The sequence below is a fragment of the Orbicella faveolata genome, unplaced genomic scaffold (assembly GCF_042242905.1).
Source record: "Orbicella faveolata isolate gen_17 unplaced genomic scaffold, um_ofav_v1 contig_1, whole genome shotgun sequence".
NCBI classification, from domain to species: Eukaryota; Metazoa; Cnidaria; class Anthozoa; order Scleractinia; family Merulinidae; genus Orbicella; species Orbicella faveolata.
This window is the reverse complement of record NW_028301536.1, coordinates 30,536,385-30,559,096: the sequence shown is the minus strand read 5'-3', so window position 1 is coordinate 30,559,096 and position 22,712 is coordinate 30,536,385. Positions and strand designations below refer to the sequence as shown.

At 39.1% G+C, this 22,712-nt stretch overlaps 2 protein-coding genes across 2 annotated transcripts; both read right to left on the bottom strand.

Annotated features, from left to right (window-relative positions):
* Positions 1-695: 695 nt before the first annotated feature.
* Positions 696-5,034, bottom strand: LOC149118736 (ryncolin-1-like). The gene is made up of 3 exons (XM_089272088.1): positions 2,274-5,034; positions 1,554-1,928; positions 696-1,069 (listed from the first exon to the last, which is right to left on the bottom strand). The coding sequence occupies exons 1-3, from the start codon at positions 2,530-2,532 to the stop codon at positions 804-806; spliced, it is 900 nt and encodes a 299-aa protein (XP_089128214.1). The 5' UTR covers positions 2,533-5,034; the 3' UTR covers positions 696-803.
* A 5,028-nt stretch (positions 5,035-10,062) lies between these two features.
* Positions 10,063-20,721, bottom strand: LOC110053564 (rhamnose-binding lectin-like). Its single transcript, XM_089271999.1, has 5 exons — positions 20,463-20,721; positions 20,055-20,094; positions 13,734-14,020; positions 12,761-13,039; positions 10,063-10,182 (listed from the first exon to the last, which is right to left on the bottom strand). Exons 1-4 carry the CDS (start codon positions 20,511-20,513, stop codon positions 12,761-12,763), a joined length of 657 nt encoding a protein of 218 aa, XP_089128125.1. The 5' UTR covers positions 20,514-20,721; the 3' UTR covers positions 10,063-10,182.
* Between the last annotated feature and the right edge of the window lie 1,991 nt (positions 20,722-22,712).

Here is a 22,712-nt window from a genome sequence, read left to right as displayed (position 1 = left end):
CAACTAGCCTGGAAGAAATGGCGGGAAATGTGGCGAAAAGTCATTTTAAATGTTTTGATTTTCAAAAGATGTTTCATAGCGCAGATGTTTTCTGCACTCTCAGTCCTCTTTTTGTTTGGCTGGGCTTTCGTTTGCTTTGTGTTTATTTTGCTATTCATGCTTTTGCTGTTCATTTAATTTGCATTGGTTTTTGGGAGTTTAAATTAAGCAAACCACAACGGCAACGGCAACGAGCACCGTGGCTGTGTACGCGTGCGTCATAATTATTTATTCATTTCTTTGCCGTGCTTTACAAAGCAACGACATGAAAAGGCCACCGTCTGAGTATTCGAGAGAACGTGAACTGACTGATTGATAATCGACCCTCGGTCTTTTCGTACGGGCCTTGCTGCGCTGGGTCCGCATTGTCAAGATCTTGGGCCAATATTCTTTCGGTAGGGTCCTCAACCTTGGCTAATAAGATACTGTATGAACTCCACTACCGCGAAGGAAACTCCAGAAACTGATAGTTATATTTAAGTCTGTGCTCTTAGGAACAGTTGATTGTAATCTTTCTGAATAGTTAGGTTCTTTTCTCTAGAGACACAGAGATGGATCACTGTAATGAAAAGGTGGGGGATGAGGGGAGAGGGGATCAGTGTAGGAGTGTCTACTGGTCAAGATATTTTACAGATCAATGACAACGCTTCTCATAATTTTCGCGTTATTAGTCATTTAATCACTCAGTCACTGCAACATATTTGCTAACCAAGTTCGCATTTCTATATGTCAGCCAACAAAGTAGAACAGTGGTACAGAATGTTCTAAAATTTCACTGGTTTGATCTTCATCTCAGCTCTCTTGGCGGAGTAGTGATGCCCTTTCCAGGCATACCAGTTGACACCATCAGCATAAGATGAGTGCGCGCCATGATGATAGACACCATTCAGGTTGGAAGCGTGACAGCTGGTGTACCACCAGGCTCCTTTGAAGCTCACAGCACAGTTACTGCCCGAGCTGCTGTCATTATCGTGATCTCTGGTGGTAAAGGGGTAACCACGATGATCAGAAAGTGAATCTCCTGCTGTCCCTGAAAACAAAACATGAGTATATGATTATGTGATCAAAATCTGATATATCAGATTTCCATAGGGTGTTCATTATAAACATTATTTAAGCTGTTTCATAACCATGATCATTTTAATGAGTTTTCAAATATCCTGCGAGACAGAAGTTTTTATTTCGCAAGGTAGTTTTCAAAATGGGAAAATGGGTAAAACTGGACTAGAATTTATTATGTACATTAAGAAAGAAGCAGGGAAAAAAAAAAAAAAAACAGACCAAAGACGAAAAGTTCCACAAAAATGTAAATTAACCTGCCATAGTCCTCTCGCGAGGATAGGATTATGTTTCAAATGGGATCGAGGACAATGGAAGAGCTTTCTCAAGTCATTACTTTTGACCACAGTCCAAGTTATTAAAAACAAGAAGAAAAATCAAATAATCAAAAAAAAAATTTCTCAGGTAAAATTCATCATATAGTCTCTAATAAAAAAAAGCGTTAAAATTTGGACCTGAGTAAGTTCCGATGCTGAGCTGGTACTTAGCCCTCTCGCTCGTAACTGCAAACATGTCGTACTCGGCGTAAGCAGTTTTGCCTGTCGTGTCTTCCAGATCTACTCGAAGTCTGTTCTTTGTGTTCGTCAAGCGATGTATCTTGTCCAGCCCCAGCCAAAACTCGCCATTCAGGTTACCGAAGCCATTCTTGTAGTCGGCCCAGCCGCGGTAGAAATTAACGGAGCCGTATATTCTCCTCTGGAACACTGTCCACCCACCACCGTCTGTTGCTTGGTCACAGAACACATCAAAGGCACCTGAACCATCAGGGTCGATTGTATAAACACCGCTGAGTCTCTCAACCGATTTGAACAGCTCCGCACAGTTCTTAGCTGTTAAACAACAACAACAAAAATATTATTTTAAAACCTCACCCCAAGCGGGAAAAGATCATCTTATGCTCTGAATCCAAAATTGTCGGTGACAATTCTGGATGCAGAGGAAGACGCGATGACGAATTTTCAAAATTACTCGACTTGAAAGTGACTGTTACTGCTGAATCTCTCTCTGAGGAAAGAAACCTAAAAACCAAAAACAAGCGCTATAAGCCAAAATTTTGCCACCCAAGACAAAACTCTGCGTTTTCTCGTTGGCCGAGCACTCTCCTGCTAAGTAAGAGGATTTTTACACTCAGTTTAAAGAATTCTTCAAAGCGCACAGAAAACCTTACGTTTTACCTTTCGTAGCGTTCTTTTTGTCTTTGATAATATCGATGTCATTTTGCATGTGAGCGAGTTGTTTCTTCACTTCTTGCAGCATACTTTCAATCTTCTTGTTCGGGGCTTCGTAGAAGTACACGTTGTTACATTTCTTTGTGTTCACGAGACCAGACTGGTTCGCATTGGTTCTCGTTGCTGGCTTAGCTGAAGTTTGACTAGTAACAAACAACGTCAGGAACAGAAAACTGTCGAGAAAACCCAACGAAAAGCAATTCATTGTGCGGATTTGAACGATCTGTCAGCTTACTGTTGCAATAGTTTCACGAACAGGTGAATTAAACCGTTCCTCTATAGTGACTTCTCTGTTTTTATGGAACAAGATGTTTACGTCACGCCGTTGACCTTAGTTCGCCGGTGCAAGACGCTTTTTCATGTTCTCGAATCTTTGTGCAGTGTCGACAGTTGAGCAAGAGATAACGATAAAGCAACTCTCCACAAACAAATGGACAAAACATGAATCTTGTTTAACTTTTTTTTAAAAGTAGTTCATAGAACAGAGCGAACAAAATCACGTCTTAAAAAGTTCCAATAATTACTTAAAAATTAACAAATTACTAGTTATTATTCAGAACCTATTTGGTTTGGTCAAATTTAAATATCTTTTTCAGAAAAGACACCGATTGAAAAGCTTTTCATTTTCACCTTATGCATCGCCCTCTGTTCCACAAACATCGATTGCTCTAAATTAAATATATCCTTGGCTAAAAGGTGCAAAAGCGCTTTAAAAAACAGTCGGTCGAAAGTGGCACTGAACATTGTGCAGTTTCCTAGTTTGACAAGTATTGACATACACTAGAACAAATAAGGGACCTCAAAAGTAATCAAGCGCGCGGTACGTCTGTAAGCCGCTAGCGCTATGGGAATCGACGACAACGACAACATGGCAAAAATTATAACTTATACAGTAATTATCGTAGAATAAATTTTTCGTACGACCCTAGGTCCGTGAAACGATCGCTAGTGAGAAAGATTTCCATTTTAATTGAATACTGTAGATATCATTAAAGCGAGGATTGCTTATTCATTATTTTCTTTCATTCTTTTACAACAAACTGATTTTCCGTTAGAATAATTCTGGTTGAATATTTAATATAGATGATTCACCTAAACTTGTAAAGTGTGTATCTGGATTTCAACCACCACATTCATGATCAATTCCCGGCCTTAAATTATCATTCTAGAAACTAAAAAGAGGATAGTGTCTCGAGAAACTATGCAAAACAAGCAGACACGTCACCCTGAACTCGTCCCCTTTTCGTGTTTCGAATACATAATCAAAGTTATTATTAGACAAGTTTTGTCTTTAGCAGTTAGGCATGGAAATCGAGTTTCACGCTTTTCAACACTATTGATCTTGTACACTACAGGTACTGGCTGCCTAATCTGCCTTAGTTTACGATGTATTTTATTGTAGGGGTATAGAATAAAGTCGATTTTTTCCGCTGTGAAAGGAAATGCAGTAGATTTTCTGAACGCTGACTGTCGACTGAGCATATTAATTGTAGATTTAATTCATGTTTGAGTTATTGAGAGCAAATGACGACATCAGTTTTTCACGAATAACGTATATATATTTCCGGTTTTTTTTTTTTTTTTACAGATCTTTTACTTATAAGTTTCGCTTAAAAAATCAGTAGAATAGGCAGCGAACAAAAACAGTGCTGATAAACAGCCATTTAACTAAATATCACATATTTGCAGCAGTTTTCCCATGTCAGGATAGTAAATAAACAAAAGATAGACAATATTTGATCATACTGATTCACTGCCTTTTCTAGGCATAAAATAGCAAAAAGTTCCATGCAAAAACTTACATTTAACCATTGAACAGTGATGATGTCGTTAGCTTAGGCTCTTGATGTCTCCACATTTAACTCTCCGTCATACAGAAGAAATCTACTAATGACTGTGCATACAGTTCAACTCATGACTTTGCCCCATCGACGTCACACTTTCTTGTTCATCAGTACAGAGCTGACCTCTAATGAAGACACAGGCATAATTTCAGCAGCCTGAGACTGTTTGAAACTTCACGGGCTAAAATTATCCTTGTCTACTGCTGAGAAAATGAAGAGAGACAAGCCTGTATTTCAACAGCGTCAAGCCATATAGCATTTAAATGTCATACCCATCGGAAAAACAAGATTATCATCGATTTAGTGGCGTGACGCGCGAAAAGCCTGCGTGTTCAGATACATGTGTTAGGGGAAGAGATCTTCGTAACCGCTTACGATTACCATTAAAGCTTTCGAAGATTCATCGAAACTCGCCTTGTTTTTATCGAGCCGTTCATAGCCCTTCAGCTGTGTCCATCGGATATCTGTGAATTCGACTGGCTCTCTCGTCGTTTTCATGTTGATTAGATTAGATCATTTAGATTCCATGTTGCCTTGCGTCTGTTCAGTAATAGATCACAGATGACGTTAAGGTTACCGTGTACCTTCAAGGGAGTCTCGCGTCTGAGCGATGCAGCGCATCCGGTTTAAGAGGCCCTGCGCCTAAGAAACGACCGATGATTTCCGGCTAAAAAATAAAATCGGCCGATTTTTATCTCCCAAGCAGAGGTTACCGAATACTATTTAAAAATGAATTTCTTTTGTTTCAGTTTCGCTTTAAACCAAAAATATTGAGCCGCAAACTTTTTCCGTCTGATAGCAGCAAAATCAGGCCGAAAATAAGCCCCCGCAAAAAACTGTTCAGAAATTACTATCGCAACACAAGATAATGAGAAAACTACACAGTGTTGAAGTAAAAGGCCTTTTAATGCAATATCATTCGATAAACATCAAAAAACTGCCGAAGCGATTAACAAATAAAGTTTCAAATATTGCATACTAAATTAGATGGAGCGTTGGAACTGATTTTAAAATAATTATTTCTCAAAAGTTCAACGCTTTTGAAAGCAATCACAGTGATGAATCAGACATTGGAGGGATATACATCACGTTTCTGGAAAAACATTTTTCGGCCAAAGTATATTGACTTTGTACAAAGCGTTCACAGTTACCGTGTTTACCGTTATCCTGCTACTTCGGCGAAACACTTCTATTTGCCAATACGGCTGTGGATAGCGTGGTAAACGCCACTTTAAACCTTCCTAGGGATTCAAAGACCATCCTAAGTAGAAGGACGTAGAATTAAAAGAGAAAGGAAGATGAAAAATACGCAGAAAAAGAAAATAAAAACTCGAAATTACCATCTGCTAACGAAAGTTGAATCTGGAAAATATCGTGGCGTGATTGCTTTCAAAAGCGTTGAACTTTTGAGGAATAATTATTTTAAAATCAGCTCCAACGCTCCATCTAATTTAGTATGCATTATTTGAAACTTTATTTTTTTAATCGCTTCGGCAGTTTTTTGATGTTTATCGAATGATATTGCATTAAAAGGCCTTTTTCTTCAACACTGTGTAGTTTTCTCATTATTTTGCGTTGCGATAGTAATTTCTGAACAGTTTTTTGCGGAGGCTTATTTTCGGCCTGATTTTGCTGCTATCAGACGGAAAAAGTTTGTGGCTCGATATTTTTGGTTTAAAGCGAAACTGAAACAAAAGAAATTCATTTTTAAATAGTATTCGGTAACCTCTGCTTGGGAGATAAAAATCGGCCGATTATATTTTTTAGCCGGAAATCATCGGTCGTTTCTTAGGCGCAGGGCCTCTTAAGCGGTAGATACCTAAACCCCTATATCAAATTAAAGCTTATAGAGCTGGCTATCAAACTATACCAAGAATTTTGAAATGAAATAAATTGCCGAGTTTTTTCAGGACCACTAAATGCGAGCGCCCTAATCACCTTTTGGAAGCTACAAGTCAAAGCGAATTTTGTTTTCCGCCAATTTATTTTTTTCCCCAGTCTAAGGACAAAAAGCGCTAAAAAAAGCGTGTGTGCGTTTTGCCATATTCAACTGCAGCAAAAAGTTACAGAACATTTTCGAAATAGGATTTAAAAAATGTGAAGTGATCGTACAAAAATCGCTCTCGGAGAAAAAACATTTCGAAATGAATAATTCGCAGACACTTTTTTGTTTATTATATGTTAATCTAGCTACTCTCCAAATTTGAGGGCAATCGAAGAAGTTCCCTTTGAGTTGTAACTATTTAAAGTGTCTGCTTCAAGCGAAAAAAATTATTGGAGAACACAGCGCTAAGAAAAATCTCTTGCTTCGCAAACAAACTCCACCCACAAACGCCTTCAACTGGGTTCTCAGATCACTGAGCCAATCAGCGTTTGGAAAGTTTTTTTTCTCGCAGTGAAATTTACGCGCAAATCTCCAAAACACCCTTGTGTTTGCGCTCAAGGCGGAGAGATAAATCTTTTGTGGCTCGGTTTTTCTTGAAGCTGATCTGGCAAAATGGGGAAGACGAAAAAGAATACGAACGCTAGAGTGGCTAGGCGAACAACAACAACAACAACAAAAAACAAAAGAAAGCGCGGCGGAGCAAATGTGCATGGATAATATTCCAATGGATCTTCATGAGTCCGACGATTCATCGGTATCGGACTCAACAGAAGAGTCACTGTAAAGATCGCTGTTATCGCTGTCAAGTTCCCAAATTTTTACAGAACCCGTTTCTCTTCTCTTGACTCGGTCTTTTTGCCCGCTTGATACGATAGCCATAGCTTCATCCGCGAGGCCAATTTTCGCTTCTTCACTGCGAGATGTATTTTCATTGATTCATAGGAATCCAACTTATAATCTTCAGTAAAACTTATGGTGGGCGTTCATTTCCTAAAAACTTGCTTTGGACATAGACATAGACATACTTTATTTATTTAACGTGGACAAGTACACACTTAGCTGTTCGCTAGTTTCCAGGTGTTCCACGATTTAAATTAAGTAATGTACAACATTATACGAGCTTAAAAAAAGGTATTTACATCAAGCTAATTTAAAGATCACTACAAAAAAACAAAAAAAAACAAAAAAAAAAACCGAGCTAAAAGCGATAAAATATAATCAAAGTGTATTAAACATGAAAATCAGTTTGCCGAATTCTTTGCTGTTTTCGCTTTTTCGAACTGGTCCACGGAGTTTTCCGTGGTCCATGTTTACTAATAACTTAATAGAATTACACCTAAAACGAAAAATGCTTGGATTAACAATGCTGATCAACTGAGTAGAGGTGAGTAGCCAGCCAATTCGTGGTATCTCAGGGTGGTATCCATATAGGTAATATTCCCGCGAAAGTCGTCTCGGTTGATTGCATACGCGTTATAGAGCTGTCGATCAAGAGGGAACTTTTACTTCCGGCCATAACGTAAAACCTTCATTTCTCCGCCAATATTTAGTTTTTTTTCAATTTTTTTTTTCAGAGATTAGTGATTACTCTTCGACCATTACTTTGACCCAAAAATCCAAATTTGAAGAAAATTGCCGATCTGAAGGTATACGGTAACCTTAAAATGTAGTAAAAACAAAACAATGGCATACGACCCTTTAGGTGAGTGTGCCACTGATGGTCAGTTACCACATTTTGACGTCGTCTGTGATCTATTACCTTGAAACAATTAGATACCACTCGCCTTAGTTTTCAAGGAACCATAGTTTTGATCATCAAAATGTAAATTGTCATTGCTCGCACTATCGTTCTGTGTTTCTATTTCGTTAGTAAGTTAAATAGACTGAATTCAGCTTTTAGGGAGCGCTTTCTTGTCCTCAAGAACCTTTAATTAGTTTCTGGCGTTTTGTTGCTACTTTTGATGGAACAAGCAACCTCAAGCAATTTCCTACAGCCAAAGCATAATTGTAGAAAATTTTCAGGTTTACAGACAAAAATGAATGCTACTTTCAGTTTGTAAACCTAGAAAGGCATAAATTGAACCAACGTGTATCTCTCATTTATACGAAGGGTTCTCAATTTCTCCAGCTGTTAAAAAACAGAGCGATCGTTCCACCTTACTACCAAGTTTTTTTTGAATTTCAGTTGAACTATGGAAACTCTAGAAGATCGCTCACATTCAACTTGTTTATCCCTTGTGAAACAATTGAAATAAACACACGTAATGTATATTCAGCAATTGAAATGACATACTTTATTTATGTAGCTTTGGCTACATCCTCGAGTTACATTAGTTCTTACCCCTTCAAAAAAGTTATCCATTTAGCTAGTGTAGTTTTTAAGTTACACTATTGCCAACAATATATAAAATAGAGCTGTCAATCTCCCACGTGCTGAGTAAAATATCGAAGAATCTCTTAGCTGGGCGCCTCCCTACACCTTTAAACGAATAAATCACCTCGCTAGTTTAGTGTTAAGCTAAAGTATGGTTTACAATATGTAAATTAAAGCTTAAGGTTACAGTATACCTTCAGGGGTGTCTCGCGCGCAAGCGATGTAGCGCGTGCAGTTTAAGCTGTAGATACCTAAACCCCTATATCAAATTAAAGCTTATGGAGCTGGCTATCAAACTATACCAAGAATTTTGAAAGAAAATGAATTGTCGAATTTTTCACGACCACTAAATGCGAGCGCCCGAATAACCTTTCGAAAGCTACAAGTCAAAGCGAATTTCGTTTTTCGCCAATTTAATTTTTTCCTCGGTTTCAGGGCCCAAAGCGCTTAAAAAACGTGTCTGCGTTTTGGCATATTCAATTGCAGTAAAAAGTTACAGAACATTTTCGAAATAGGATTAAAGAAATGTGGAGTGATCGTACAAAAATCGCTCTCGAAGAAAAAGTATCTCGAAATTAACAATTCCCAGACACGCTTTTGTAGTTTATATGTTAAACTAGCCACTGTCCAAATTTAAGAGCAATTGAACAAAATCCCTTTGAGTTATAACTCTTTAAAGTGTCTGCTTCAAGTGAAAAAATTTAATCGAGAAAACAGCGCTAAGAAAAATTTTATGCTTCGCAAACAAACTCCGCCCACAAACGCCTTCAACTGGGTTCTCAGATAACTAAGCCAATCAGTGCAGGGAAACTTTACTACCGTTAACCTCCTGGTGAAATTTACGCGCGAATCTCTAAAAAACTCTTGTGTTTAGCAATGCGCTCAAGGAACCGAAGGCACAGAGATAATTTTTCTGTAGCTCGGTTTTTCTTGAAGCTGGTCTGGCAAAATGGGGAAGACTAAAAAGGATACGAACGCTAGAGTGGCTGAGCGAAGGAAACAAACAAAAGAAAGCGCAGAGAGCAACTGTGTGTGGGCAACTGTGCATGGATAATATTTCAAATGGTCTCAATGAGTCCGACGATTCGTCGATATCGAACTCAGCATCCCTGTTATTGCTGTCAAGTTCCGAAATTTTTACAGAACCTTTCTTTTCTCTTACCACGAATATTTGCCCGCCTTATATGATAACTATAGCTTCATCCGCGTGGCGAACTATCGCTTCTTTACTCATTGATGTATTTTCATTCGTTCTTCGCTGTTTTCGCTTTTTCGAACTGGTCCATGGTTTAAACGTGGTCTATGTTTACTTTTAACTTAATAGAGACACGCCTAATATCAAAAATGCTGGGTAGTCAGAACAACAATGCTGATCAACTGAGTAGTCAATTCGTGATATCCATATAGGTAATTCCCGCGAAAATCGTCTCGGTTGATTGCATACGCGCTATAGGGCTGTTAATCAAGAGGTAAACTTTTACTTCCGGTGAAAACGTAAAACCGCCATTTCTCCGCCAATATTTAGCCTTTTTCAAATTTTTTTTTCAGAAATTAGAGATTATTCTTCGACCACCATTTTGACCCAAGAATCCAAATTTGAAGAAAATTGCCGACCCGAAGGTATACTGTAACCTTAAGTCTATTTATGATCTATCAATTCCCTGCATGCTGCTTAAAATATGGAAGAGTTTCCTCAGTAAGAGCAGGTAACTTTGCCTGTCAGGATCAGATGCTAACTTGCTGGAGAGCTGCCTGTTAAAAGCAAATATAAAAGGTTGTTTTTCGTTGAATATATACCTGTGGTGATAGGAGTAACATTGATTATTCAAATTTCGAAAACGAAAAAACTTAAAAGGGAGAAAAGGGGAAAAGGACAAAAAGGATAATTGTGTCATTTTCGAAATAAATATTTCCCCCTTTTTTAACTTTGGTAGTTTCATTTTTCGAAAATATCATCTATTTTCAGTGTCACGTGCCTTGTTCAACTGGGGATGCAAACTTACGTTTATCCGTAACATCTGTTAGGTGAGTAAGTGAAACGAGTCCGTCATAACATTTGCACCTTGACAAAATTTCCACAGTCATGCAAATTTGTGAAATCCGTCAATATCGTCAACAAAAATTTCTGTCCAATCTGCTTTTTTCGTTACCGCATGAATTTCTGGAGATATCTCCATATATCGAGAAATGGATCGTTTACTCTGGCCGGTACCTAATTATTGTGGAGGCGTGGTGGCCTCATGATTAGTGCACTCATCTCCGGATCGAGCGGTCCGTGTTCGAGCCCTGAAATGTCCCGGGGACATTGCGTTGTGTTATTGTGCAGGACCAGGAGCCATAATCGGGGACGGAGACCGTAAGCGCGCGCCATTTCAAGTATTGGGGTTGTCCCCATGATATGGGACAATAATTATATTTTTAGAACAAATTGCGCCATCACCTGCGGCACACGCGCGTGCATGCTGCGAGGATTATTGCGGATGTCGCGCGGGGGAAATGGCGTCCGAAATTCCCGAAATGTTTCATGTTTTTGCCCGGCACAACTCAGCGCGGTTACGTCTGTTGGAGTTTTGCTTAAGTATTTTAGTCGTAAGCTGCTCCAGTTTGAGTGAAGTAAGACAGTGTCGAATTTAGGTATGTTCCGCTGTAAGCTTATATATATCGCTGACCAAGTTGTGTTCCGACTGATGCTTCTTTTACATGAGCTGTACATTACTCCACTTTAAATTTCACATATGTTGAAGATTAACAGCTTTTCCATTACACAGCAAAAGACTAGCTGGATATATTTAGACATAGCAGAGCTTCAGGACTTCACAGTTTCATAGCTCCTCTTGCCACACGCTTGCGAGGAATTTCTCAGTCTATCGCGACCGAAAAGTAAAAGAAAATAATTGCTAGTTTGAGTTTCGCTTGAATTGTAAGCAACGCTTGATGTTTCATCGAGGCTTAATAACTTTACGTCCGTTGATACTGCTCAGTTTTATTCGTGTAAAAATCCAGTAAATTCTCTGTTGTCGATGAATGAGAGCGCCCGCCGATGCGTGTTTTGTACAGTAAGTAAACATGACAAGTTGTACTTCCGCCGCACTTTCGTGTGAAAGCGTACATCGAACTCAAACAATAGCTCTATAGTTTTTAAATATGTTTAAGATTGATAAATGTTTGAGAAGATATTAAAAGCTAAGCTGAAAATATGTGAATAAAGCAGAAACAATCAGCAAAGTTACGATGACGCTTTCTTTAATCAACTTGGAATAACGATTTCGATTTAGTCGATCGAGTTATAAAAACTCCTTGTCTATTTTCATTTTCTCAGTGTAAAACTTCACTATACTTATGTTGAAGAAACACACATGATGTTAGTAGCCTTTTTTGCATTCGTGAAATTTGTTGCAGCATCTCAACACAAAAGATAACGAAAGAAATCTTTGTCAAGATTTGTTGACAGTTGAAAACACCGACTCGGACTTGAAAGTGCAACGAGCTGCACTATGCAAATGAGCTAATTGTACGCGTCCGATTTTTTTTTCAAAAACCTTTGCAAACTCACCAAACAAGCAGAGACAATAAGAAACGATCAAAACAGGTTTTGGTTATGATTAAACATTGTCTGAGAAACTCACAAATTAACTCGATACCAGAGTAGAGAGTTTTCTTGCTACATTCTTAAGCATACGCGTGAGCTTACAACTAGCGTGAGCAGATCTTATTATTCATTCCCAGCGCGAGATTGAAGTCTTGTTTTCGACCCTGAAAAACCCACCTTTTCCGTTAGCTCAGAGCATTAAACTACATATAAGCGCCCTGGTTCGTATTCCCTGCCTTATTCCCTGCCATCGCTGTGAAAAATACGCAAGAGAATCTCTAACTCTCACCATTTGATCACGCAACGTGACAAAATCCACGCGAGAGCCCCTGACATGTGCGTGAATACGCGCGGATATATGACGTCAAAATGGCGCAATTTGTTCTAAAAATAGAAAAATTGTCCCATATCATAGGTGCGCGCGGATCCCAAGACTTACGGTCTCCGTCCCCGATTATGGCTCCTGGCAGGACACTTTACTCTCACAGTGCCTCTCCCCATCCAAGTGTATAAATGGTGGGTGGAGAGAGGCACTGTGACAGCAAAGTGTCTTGCGCTGGGGGTAACCCTGCAAAGTGTCTCGCAGTGTTACCCCCAGTGAGTGCCTGTGGGGGTAACCTTGCAATGGACTAGCTTCCCATCCAGGGGGTAGACGAAATACTCCTAGTCTCTTCATGTTACGGAAACCAGGATAAACTCCGGCCTGATGGGCCACTTGGCTCGTACGCAGACTTTACCTACCTAATCAATGCAGTTGTACGTGACCTTCAGATATTTGTATGTTCCATGACAGGGATCACCAAATACTGAGTTGCTTGCTTCCAAGGTACAGCTGCTCCGATAGTTGCATTTGCTGTGCACAATACTAAGAGAATTGCCAGCATGACAACTGGTTGTGTAAATTTCCGAATGAGAGCAGGTGCTGCGGTCATGTCTGCCATAGGAAGCGTCTACCACACTGATTCGCTTTCCATGGCAATTGATGGTGTTTCTGTCCCCTTCACAAATGGTTAAAGAATCCTAATGAAGTCAAGAGGAAATTTGGAAAAAAACTTCGAAGGTTTTTTCTTGGAGTTAAATTATTGTAAACTTTTAAGGTATATTTATTTTATTCTCGTTTTCTAGTGGTGTTACCTTGCCTTTGGCAAATCAGTGTTTTTAACCTCAGTAAAATATAAATTTGAGTTGAGCAACTTTCAATTTGGAAATAATTTGTTGTAGTCACAAAAAATGACTAAATACCAGTTGACATACATGATCATACATCAGCCTTTATGAGGCCTCGGCCACATTAATGCGTTTCCACAAGTATCCGTTTTCGTCTAAACGAAAACGACGCAATACGTTTTCGCCTATCGTCCTCACTATAACTCCCTTAAACGTTCAGATGGAAACAATAGTCAGGTATATGACGCTTTTTTCGTCACCGTTTTCAAAAGCCTCCACTTTCACCTGTCCACCCTAAAAATCTATCGTTCTTAAAAGGCTCCACCTTTAAAACCGTTTTCCAAAGCCTCCGTTTTCATCAGCAGTTTTTTTGGGTCGTTTCACCATAGACGATGGGCGATAGACTAGCAAGAACTACTAGCATCCCATCCAGGGGGCGGAAGAAATACTCGTAGTCGCCTTATGCTACAGAAAGCAGGATAAGCTACGGCCTGATGGACCACTTGGCTCGTACGCAGACTTTACCTTTACCTTTACCTTTACCTACCTGATCAGTGCACTTGTACGTGACCCTCAGATATTTGTATGTTCCATGACAGGGATCACCAAATACTGAGTTGCTTGCTTCCAAGGTACAGCTACTCCTGTAGTTGCATTTGCTGCGCACAATACTAAGGGAATTGCCGGCATGACAACTGGTTGTGTAAATTGCCGAATGAGAGCAGGTACTGCGGTCATGTCTGCCATAGGAAGCCTCTACCACGCTGATTTGCTTTTCATGGCAATTGATGGTGTTTCTGTTCCCTTCACAAATGGTTGTTTGCCTTGGTTCAGCTGGGAAAATTAAGAATTAACGTGGCTCGATCGGATTTTTGAGTAACGGTAGCGTTCAACTTTGAGCGACTAGAGCACCTCCATTATCAATACTAGCTTGACAAATTTTAGCAGGCCTCGGGAAAGTTGCCGGAAAGCAATCGCGCGTTTTATGAGTTCATGATATACAGAAATGTACAAAAGCATGGTGATCCGAGACAAAAGAAAATTATAATGAGGACAACAAACAACATGAGTGAAAATCAGCGCAATATTTTGCTGAGTTGACGCTGAAAGTTAGCAGCCTTAAAATGTTTCAATTTATCTGAAACTCCTGTATTACGTTGAATATGGATTAATCTCATCGAGGGCCAAGTCTAAAAAAAATTCATCGAGTGGTTTTTAATTCCCGCCTAATTTAAGAATTTAGGGGCAATTTTTGATAAAAAAGCAAAATAAGAGCCTTTATTATATAGCTAGTTCCGCGAGCGGGCAAGATGAATCAAATCTTGTGCTGTGATTGGCTACCCGAGCGGGCAAGATGGAGCTATCTTGCCCGCTCGGGACTACCCACCGTGTCCCGCGAGAAAAATTTCCCCGAAAGCAATATAATAAATCCTTTATTGACCAAGCTTGTTCGGCCAAGATGGCTGGATATTGGCCTCGTTCTTTTTTTGCGAGTTTATGGACCGAGACGGAGTTGAGGTCCATAAACTCGCAAAAAAAGAACCTGGCCAATATCCAGCCATCTTGACCTCACACTTGGTCAATAACCCATACATACCAGTTGATATTCAAGCCAATGTTTCTGAAAGTCAAACGGAGCGAGTTCTCCGAGATTTTCACTCCAGGTAATTAGATTTTATAAGATTCATTCAAGACCAGAATACCATTTAGTCAAGTCTTGTGGACATAGTTTGCAATAACGTTTAAAGCAGCTTTGTTTTTGTTGTATTTTGACGCCTTGAAACTTCACTCGTAATTTTCTCGAAAACGCTCTCATAGATTTTTTTAAAATTTTGCCATCGTTAAGACAGCTATGTCAAGTCCGAGATCCCGACGTCGTATTTCCAAAATTATCCCTGGTGGCAAGTTATTCGGTCTTATGTAAAATGGGGTATGCCGTCATTTCGTTGCTATGGTTATTCAGATCCTTGTAAAATGTACCCTATTTGAAACTTTCACCTTTCTCTAGAATACTAGTGACGTTCAATTTTCCGTTCGGCTGATAATGGAGGTGTTTTAACTGCTCAAAGCTGAACGGTATCGTTACTCAAAAATCCGATCGAGCCACCTTAAAATAATAATTAAACTTTGTGCTTTTCTTATGATGACAATGAAGCAAGGCTGATAACTGCATACGTAGTAAGCTTAACCGGACAACGACATGACAGAGTCCAAACTGAAAGCCAAGAATTGCAACCATGGACAACTGTTTCGACCTGGTTGTGTCTCGTCAGCGCGGTGTGGCTGGAAGCAAGAAGTAAAGCAACCGGCTGGTTGACTGATCGTCTACTTAATGCACAGGTAATGACCTCAGATCAAACTCAAATCTAAATGTTTGCTGATTGGCCAATGTCACATACAAAACGCGTGACAAGTTATCAGCCTTGCTTCATTGTTATGTTTCTATTTTTGGCTGATCAGATCTTTTACAGATACTACGTACACCATCAGCATTTTCGTTTGCGGTCTCTTAAACAACGTTTATTGCGCGGTTTAGCACTAACTGTAACAGGACATCAAACGGGAAGAAACTAAAAAACATGATCAATTTGAAAAAAAAGTATTCTGTGCCGAGCAACCGGGCCTGATCACATGCCAATTGCTGATAATTCAGTCCAAAGCGAAGATATTCGCAGTTCATGCCCCCGCCTCGACTATTTACGGAACTGCAGGTTGTGTGAATATTTTCTCCAGGTCAGTTGTTGTTTTTTTTTTCTTTTACAATGTTGAAGGAACTCAGTCACGACCGGTATTTTGGCCACGTACAAAATTACCTTTAAATTGAAGGACTATACTGAAAGGTGTAGCTTATACTGAGATACTAAACCACCAGATGGACAATAATAAACCATAAAGGAACAAGGATGGTTAAGGATGGAGAAGATTACATGTAACACGGATGACAAACGATGAACTTGAAAAATTTAGGCTAAACTTTTCAGTACGGGCAAACTGTGACGTAGCTTCTTCAAGTTTAGCGTATTGTGTGCATGAATACAATTATTGTTGTTGTTTCAAGAAATTCCTCCGTTACAGTGCGAAAAACTTTCACATGAAGATAAAAAAATAAAAAAAAATCACTGCCAATGGTTCAAAACCTATCAATGGAAATTAACCGTTTACTGGTCTAGTGAACGGTGGTTTTTTGCTATAGGTAACTATGGCGAAAACACCTTTTGAAGCAAGGCATCACACTGTTTACTATAGTTGTGATTAGCATAGTTTCCAGAGGTGAATATAAGAATTTGACATTCTGATTGGTCGAAAAGCTCATCGCATGACGCTATATTCACCCAGCTAGAGCTTGGTTACTAAGCTCGCCATCTTTGCCATCTCGGCAAGTAAACATGGCGGACAGTTGCTGAATGAAGTCTTCATTTATTCGAAAGACATCATTCGAAGTCCAGGATATTTGAAAGGATGGAGAATTTTCAAAATGACTGCTGTCGCCCTTGGACCAAAAATCTTTAAGAATTCGTATTCAAAGCTTTTTAGAATCGTAAACGCAGTGGAGAGAGGCACTGTGAGAGTAAAGTGTCTTGTCCAGGAACACAACACAATGTTCCCGGCCAGGGATCGAACCCGCACCGCTCGCTCCGGAGTCGAGCACACTAACCATGAGCCCACAGCCCAAGAGGGCGAGTCATAGCTAGCATTGCTCTTTTTCCCTCTTGTGATCAAGTAGGATGAGGCTATGTACTTTTACTGAGTATCAGATGATAATTACACAATCCTACTTTCTATTGTATCGAAATTGTCTGACTGTCAAGTGATTCTTTGCACAATTCCAAGCTATTGTATGAGGTAGCAAATGACGGTAATACGAATACAGCAATCTACCCACCTTTACCCTTAAATGACCCGGACATGTCATGTCAATACCTGATACAAATTAAATGCATAAACGAGGAGGCGACATAAAAACTTCTATTTGCAGGCAAATAAATTCATTTAAAACTCTGCTGATAAATATAGTTTATGCGTCTTCCCTATCCATTACCAGTAAACGAGCGCGCCAAAGTAAAGAAGTTATTTTCCTTTTCCAGGTTGCTTTCGTGAAAGTTAATGGAGGGTTTAAGAATCAGAATTCAGTTTTTCATCGTGCTTATAATAATTAACAATGTATTTCACGAGTGCGCGTTGGATATGAGATGCTAGACAGCCAACGAGGCGCGTAGCGTCGAGTTAGCTATCTACCATCTCATATCCAACAAGCGCGAGTGGAATAATTGTTTTATTAAAAACGCTCCCACAATATGTAATGGTAATTGAACTGAGTGGAGTGCAATTTGGTCTGAAATCATACGCGTGATTTCAAAATCGAACGAGCGCACAGCGCGAGTTCGATTTGAAATCACAAGTATGATTCCAGACCAAACTTGCGCGACACGAAGTTCAATTTCCACTTTATTACATCCCTTTTAAAATCGTACAGTTTTATCGCCTTAAATTTTAGATATTTGGTGTATTGTTCCAGTAGCCGGTTTGTTAAAAAAAGAGGAACCAGAAACGCCTTTGCGTCTCATTTAGTATGCAAAACGTGTCATGTGTCGAAAACTCATTCGAGCATGACAAGGAAACAAGCAGTTCTGAAGTCAGAACGAAAATAGTCTACTTCAGGTATAAAAATTCAGTTCTCGTCGTCTGAATCAAGTATGGAAGGCCTTCCTTTCTTCTGTGGTTGAGGCTGAGACTTTTCATTGTCTTTGGAGAGGGAATTTGAAGGTGCATATCCCGCGTAATTCTGCGATCGATTTCTTTTGAGTTGTGAAACTCCCTCGAGTGCACGATGCCCAGTGGATAGTACGTTTTTTTTTTCTTTTAAATACCGTTCAATGGCATGATTTTAAGGGAGTCCAGCTCGTTATCATCTCCGTTTCTTTTTGTGACCTCGGCATAGGACTCAATACTCAGGACCTTGTCAAGTTCTTGCGGCGCCATTTGTTTTAAGATATTTCCAAGATGGCGGGACTGGCACCGCCTTCGTAAGACCTTCGTTCATTCACTATTTTGTGCAGTGTGGCGTATTTTGACTATGTTTATTCACAGCGACAGAGTTGAGCTCTTTTGTTGCCTCGTTTGAAACTACCAGAAACCTGGAAACATCTACCTTCTTGAGATGGCTCTGAATTTGTTGTTGTGTGGTTTCCGTTTGTTTATGTTTTACTGGACTCGATATCATACGGATCTTGAGCTGATGTTGAAGAAAAATCGCCAAAATATTCGTCAAAATGGACACTGAAAGTTGGAAACTTCCATTGAAGTAGGCTTTCAGCCTGCAGGAGCTCATAATAGACATTCGGAAACTGTAATTACTTGAATTTGTCAATTTTTTTTGGAAAAAAAAACTACAATAACACCAAAGTTTTGGCAATAGTAGTTGCAAAATTCTCCACACAATGGCTTTTTGCTTTCCATTTCCCTGAAATTTTATTGATTACTTTAAACTAATCTTGAAATCTGATTGTTTGTTTTGTTTTACTGTCCCATTCTCATTGGCTGAGAAAAAGATGCGATTTAGGGCAAAAAATAGTGCGATTCGTGAATAAATCGCACCACTGAGAGCCAATCAGATTGCAAGGATAACCAGTGATTTCAAAATGGATTTAATAAAGAAAACTAAACCGACTAAAAATGCGAAAGCGAAGAAAAATTGACCGCGTTTACAAATCCTAATGGAGTCAAGAGGAAGACTTGGAAAAGAGTTTGAATCAAATCAGCGTTTTTTAACCTCAGTAATTGCATGAATTTGAGTTGAGCAACTTTCAATTTGGAAATAGTTTGGCACATTCACAAAAAATAGCTAGATACCAGTTGACATACCTGACCACACATCAGCTTTTATAAGGCCGCGGGTCCACGGCCACACTTTAACAAATTTATATCAGTGTTTTATGCGTCTGTTCTCTTATATATGAGAAATTGCATCATAACATTTTCAAAGTGGCTGAGGAACCACAAGCCGCGGGCGAGTGGTTCCGCAGTAAACTTGGACAATGTCAGACGCAATTTATCATCAATAAGAGGACAGACGCATAAAAAACTGACGTCAATTTGCTTTTTACAAGACTCCAAAATGGTCAAACGCCGGGAATAAATGAGGGGGAAAGACGCCGTAAACTTGCCGTAAACAAAGATAGTGAATTTTATTCAAAATGACGCGAAAATTGTCAATAGCTTTTCTTCCTTTTTGATTAGCTACTTAAAAAAGTCAATAAAGTCTCATTGGTTAAAAAGTTGACAGTTTGAAAGCTGGAAGTTGAAAGCTCGCATAAATTAAAATTTTATCCTTCAATCAGCGCGCGCGCGCGCGCGAGAAATTAGACAGTTATTGTAAAAAGAAAAAAGCGTTTTTAGAAGTATCCGTTTTCGTCTCACCGAAAACGACGCTATACGGTTTCGTCTATCGTCCAAACTGTAACTTCCTTAAAGCTGATGGAAACAATAGTCAGGTATATGACGCTTTTTTCGTCACCGTTTTCAAAAGCCTACACTTTCACCTGTCCACCCTAAAAACGTATCTTTTTTAAAAGGCTGCAATTTTGAAACCGTTTTCGAAAGCTTCCGTTTTCATCAGCGTCTGCTTGGGACGTTTTACTATGCGAAAACGCATCAAAAAGTATGCTTTGTCATACGAAAACGCATTAGTGTAGTCGGGGCCAAAAGGTTGCAACTGTGACCGCTTTTAACAAGTGTTGGAATTAACTCAAATCTTTTCGTCCAGTTGGCAAGTTTTTTTCATAATAAAACCTGTGCTAAGATCGCGACCGTATTGCAAAATATCCCAATTCACCTGCAAGAACAAATTTAAAGTCATTTTAATATTTACCGTATCTTTTCTTCTTGAGGGCGGAGCCCGTTGCTTCATCCTGCAGCAGGAGAAATGAGAAAAAAACCTGGTCGGACTTAATGAAATGTTATGAAAATAATAAAATCGTATCTTCCTTTTCCCGTTTATAGGGTTTTAATCAAAATATGCCAATAATATTCAATTTCAGAGAGTGTCTCTTGCCATCTTGGCTGAAACAGTGAAAAGCAATATTGCATGTTAATCGTTTTTAATCTCAATTTTCCAAGAGCAATCCTGTTGTTTCTTTTTTCACTTTAGCAAACTATTATTCAAGGCTTCTTTTTGTTTGAAGGTTATTTTGGACAACGAACAACAAATGAAGTAGGGCGTGCGACGTGGCCCCTTAAACAAAATGAATTTTGTATCTAAGTATTTTGGGGTACTTACATTGCTTAGCATGAAGCACAGCTGTAAAACCAACAACAGTTTTCCATTCATGATGTACGACGTCAACGCGTTATCTCAGTGTAAAATGGGAATTCGTATTGTTGCAAGCGGATCAAGGCAGCTAGTTTCAAAGAAACTATGGTGTAGCAGCGTCGCCAGTGAGAAGGCTGAAATGCTCAGTTTTTTAGGATATAAAGTAAATTAAACGCAGTTTAGATTGAATAATCAGTCCCTACAATTGGTTTGTTCGTCACTTGTCAAAGCAGTGTGATTGCTCAACTGTAAACAAATTAAAATGAGAGAGTTCAGCTTTAAAAACTGCCAATCTAATGTGTGTTAAGTGAATAAAAATGGTGAAATTTTTTGACACCTGCCAATCTAATTATTGCAAGTAAAGTGGATTTTCATAATTTGCCATACATGATGAGAAAATAGCTCGCTTTCGATAACTTCAATTTTCAATGCTGTAAAAATATTTTTAAAAAAACGGATCGTAAGCAAACAGATCCTAGCTTTCCTCTCCGTATGAATCTGTTTCTGAGGCATCAGGTGTTGAAGAAAGGCATGCATTTGTTTACGACACCTGTTACATCCAAGTCATGCAAATTTTTTGGATTGCTCTGATAGCGTGTTCATAACAGCACGTTTTAATGAAGTGAGTGTTTAGACGTTAAACACTTATATAAGCAATGACGATCGCGACCCCGAGGACAACACCTATTAAAAAGTGAATTTATCTTTTAGCAATACAATACATCTTTTATTTAAACAAGGTGGGTTTTAAATCTAATATAGCTTATGGGGCCGTGCGAAAAAAATGTAGTTAATAGCATATTAAAAAGTTGAAAAATGCAAAAAGATGTGAATAAAATCAATAAAAGACGAAATCACTGTCAATCTGGGGACTCATTTACGGAGACTCTTCACTAAAGTTCAAGTTTCTGAGGGCGGGAGACTTTTTGCCCTTTTAGCATAATCTCTGGCGCTGACAGCGGATGGTTCTAAAAGTTTCCAAACGATGGATCCTCCGTGTATGATATTTAAGAAATAGAAAACATGTACCGTGTTTCTATTGAGTTATAGAAACACGAGTGGAAGTTTGGGAGAACGAGAAATGCTGTGGGAACACGAGCTGCAGGCGAGTGTTTCCACAACTTGTTCGAGTTCTCCCAAACTTTCACGAGTGTTTCTATAACTCGATAGAAACACGGAGAACATGTTTTCTAATTCTTTTAGAAAACACCGCGCCGAAAAAAGGAAAACAACTTGTTAACTTTGATTATCAAAGGGTAAATTCTCTTTGTTCGCGCCATCATTACGTCAACAGCTCGTGCTAGTTCTTGTTTCTATCGAGTTGTGGAAACACGATTTTTGACCAATCAGGGCGCGTATTTTCTTAGGACTGTTTTCTAAAGAGTTTTTCATATAATAAGTTTCGAAACGTTACACGCTAATACGATGTTAAATTCGGAACTTTCGAGTTAGGCAATTGTCTAGATCTGTTTAGTACCTCTATCGGTATCAGAAGTTACTCAAGCTAAATATGTAACGCCAAGAGTCTAATCCAAATGAAAATACGAAACATTAGCCGCTGTCGTTTGCGTTCTCCACAATACACAGAACGTAGTCATTTCGCACGTTGCTGTTGTGCAGAGGAAGGCAAAGAAATGTACAAAGATTTATAACGCACGTGCACTGAGCCATTGTTCTAGTTATTAAAACTTTTGTTTGGTGACGTTCTTGTTGCTGTTGTTGTCGTGGTTTGCTTGAGCTCTCTATCAATATTACGTTTATGTTAGCATCACTGAACTGTGTAGTTACAACGGATAACACACGCCGACGATAGGTTTTATTCACTCATGTAATTACAATCAGCGACTTACATCTCTTAACCCGTCCTCCAGCTAAACGGGCTTTAATAATCTCTGCCAGCAATCGAGCTTGATTTCTAAACTGTTACTGAGGATTTTTGTTGCTGTACGTTGGACGCGGGGGTGGAGGTGCGGTGTCTTCGATCATAGTTAGTGCGTTCGACTTCGGAAATGATTCTGGATTTTCCTTAAACCACCCGTATTTCGTCACCAAGTTGATTTATAGCCATTCCAAGAGCTAGCGAATGAGAGGTGACGTAATCTACTATAATTTATGATCTCGCTACTTGGCAATTTTAATGTATCATACTTAGAATTTTGATTTTGCACATTGTGAATAGAAAGTACATAAAACAAAGTAAACCGTATCATTTGCCAC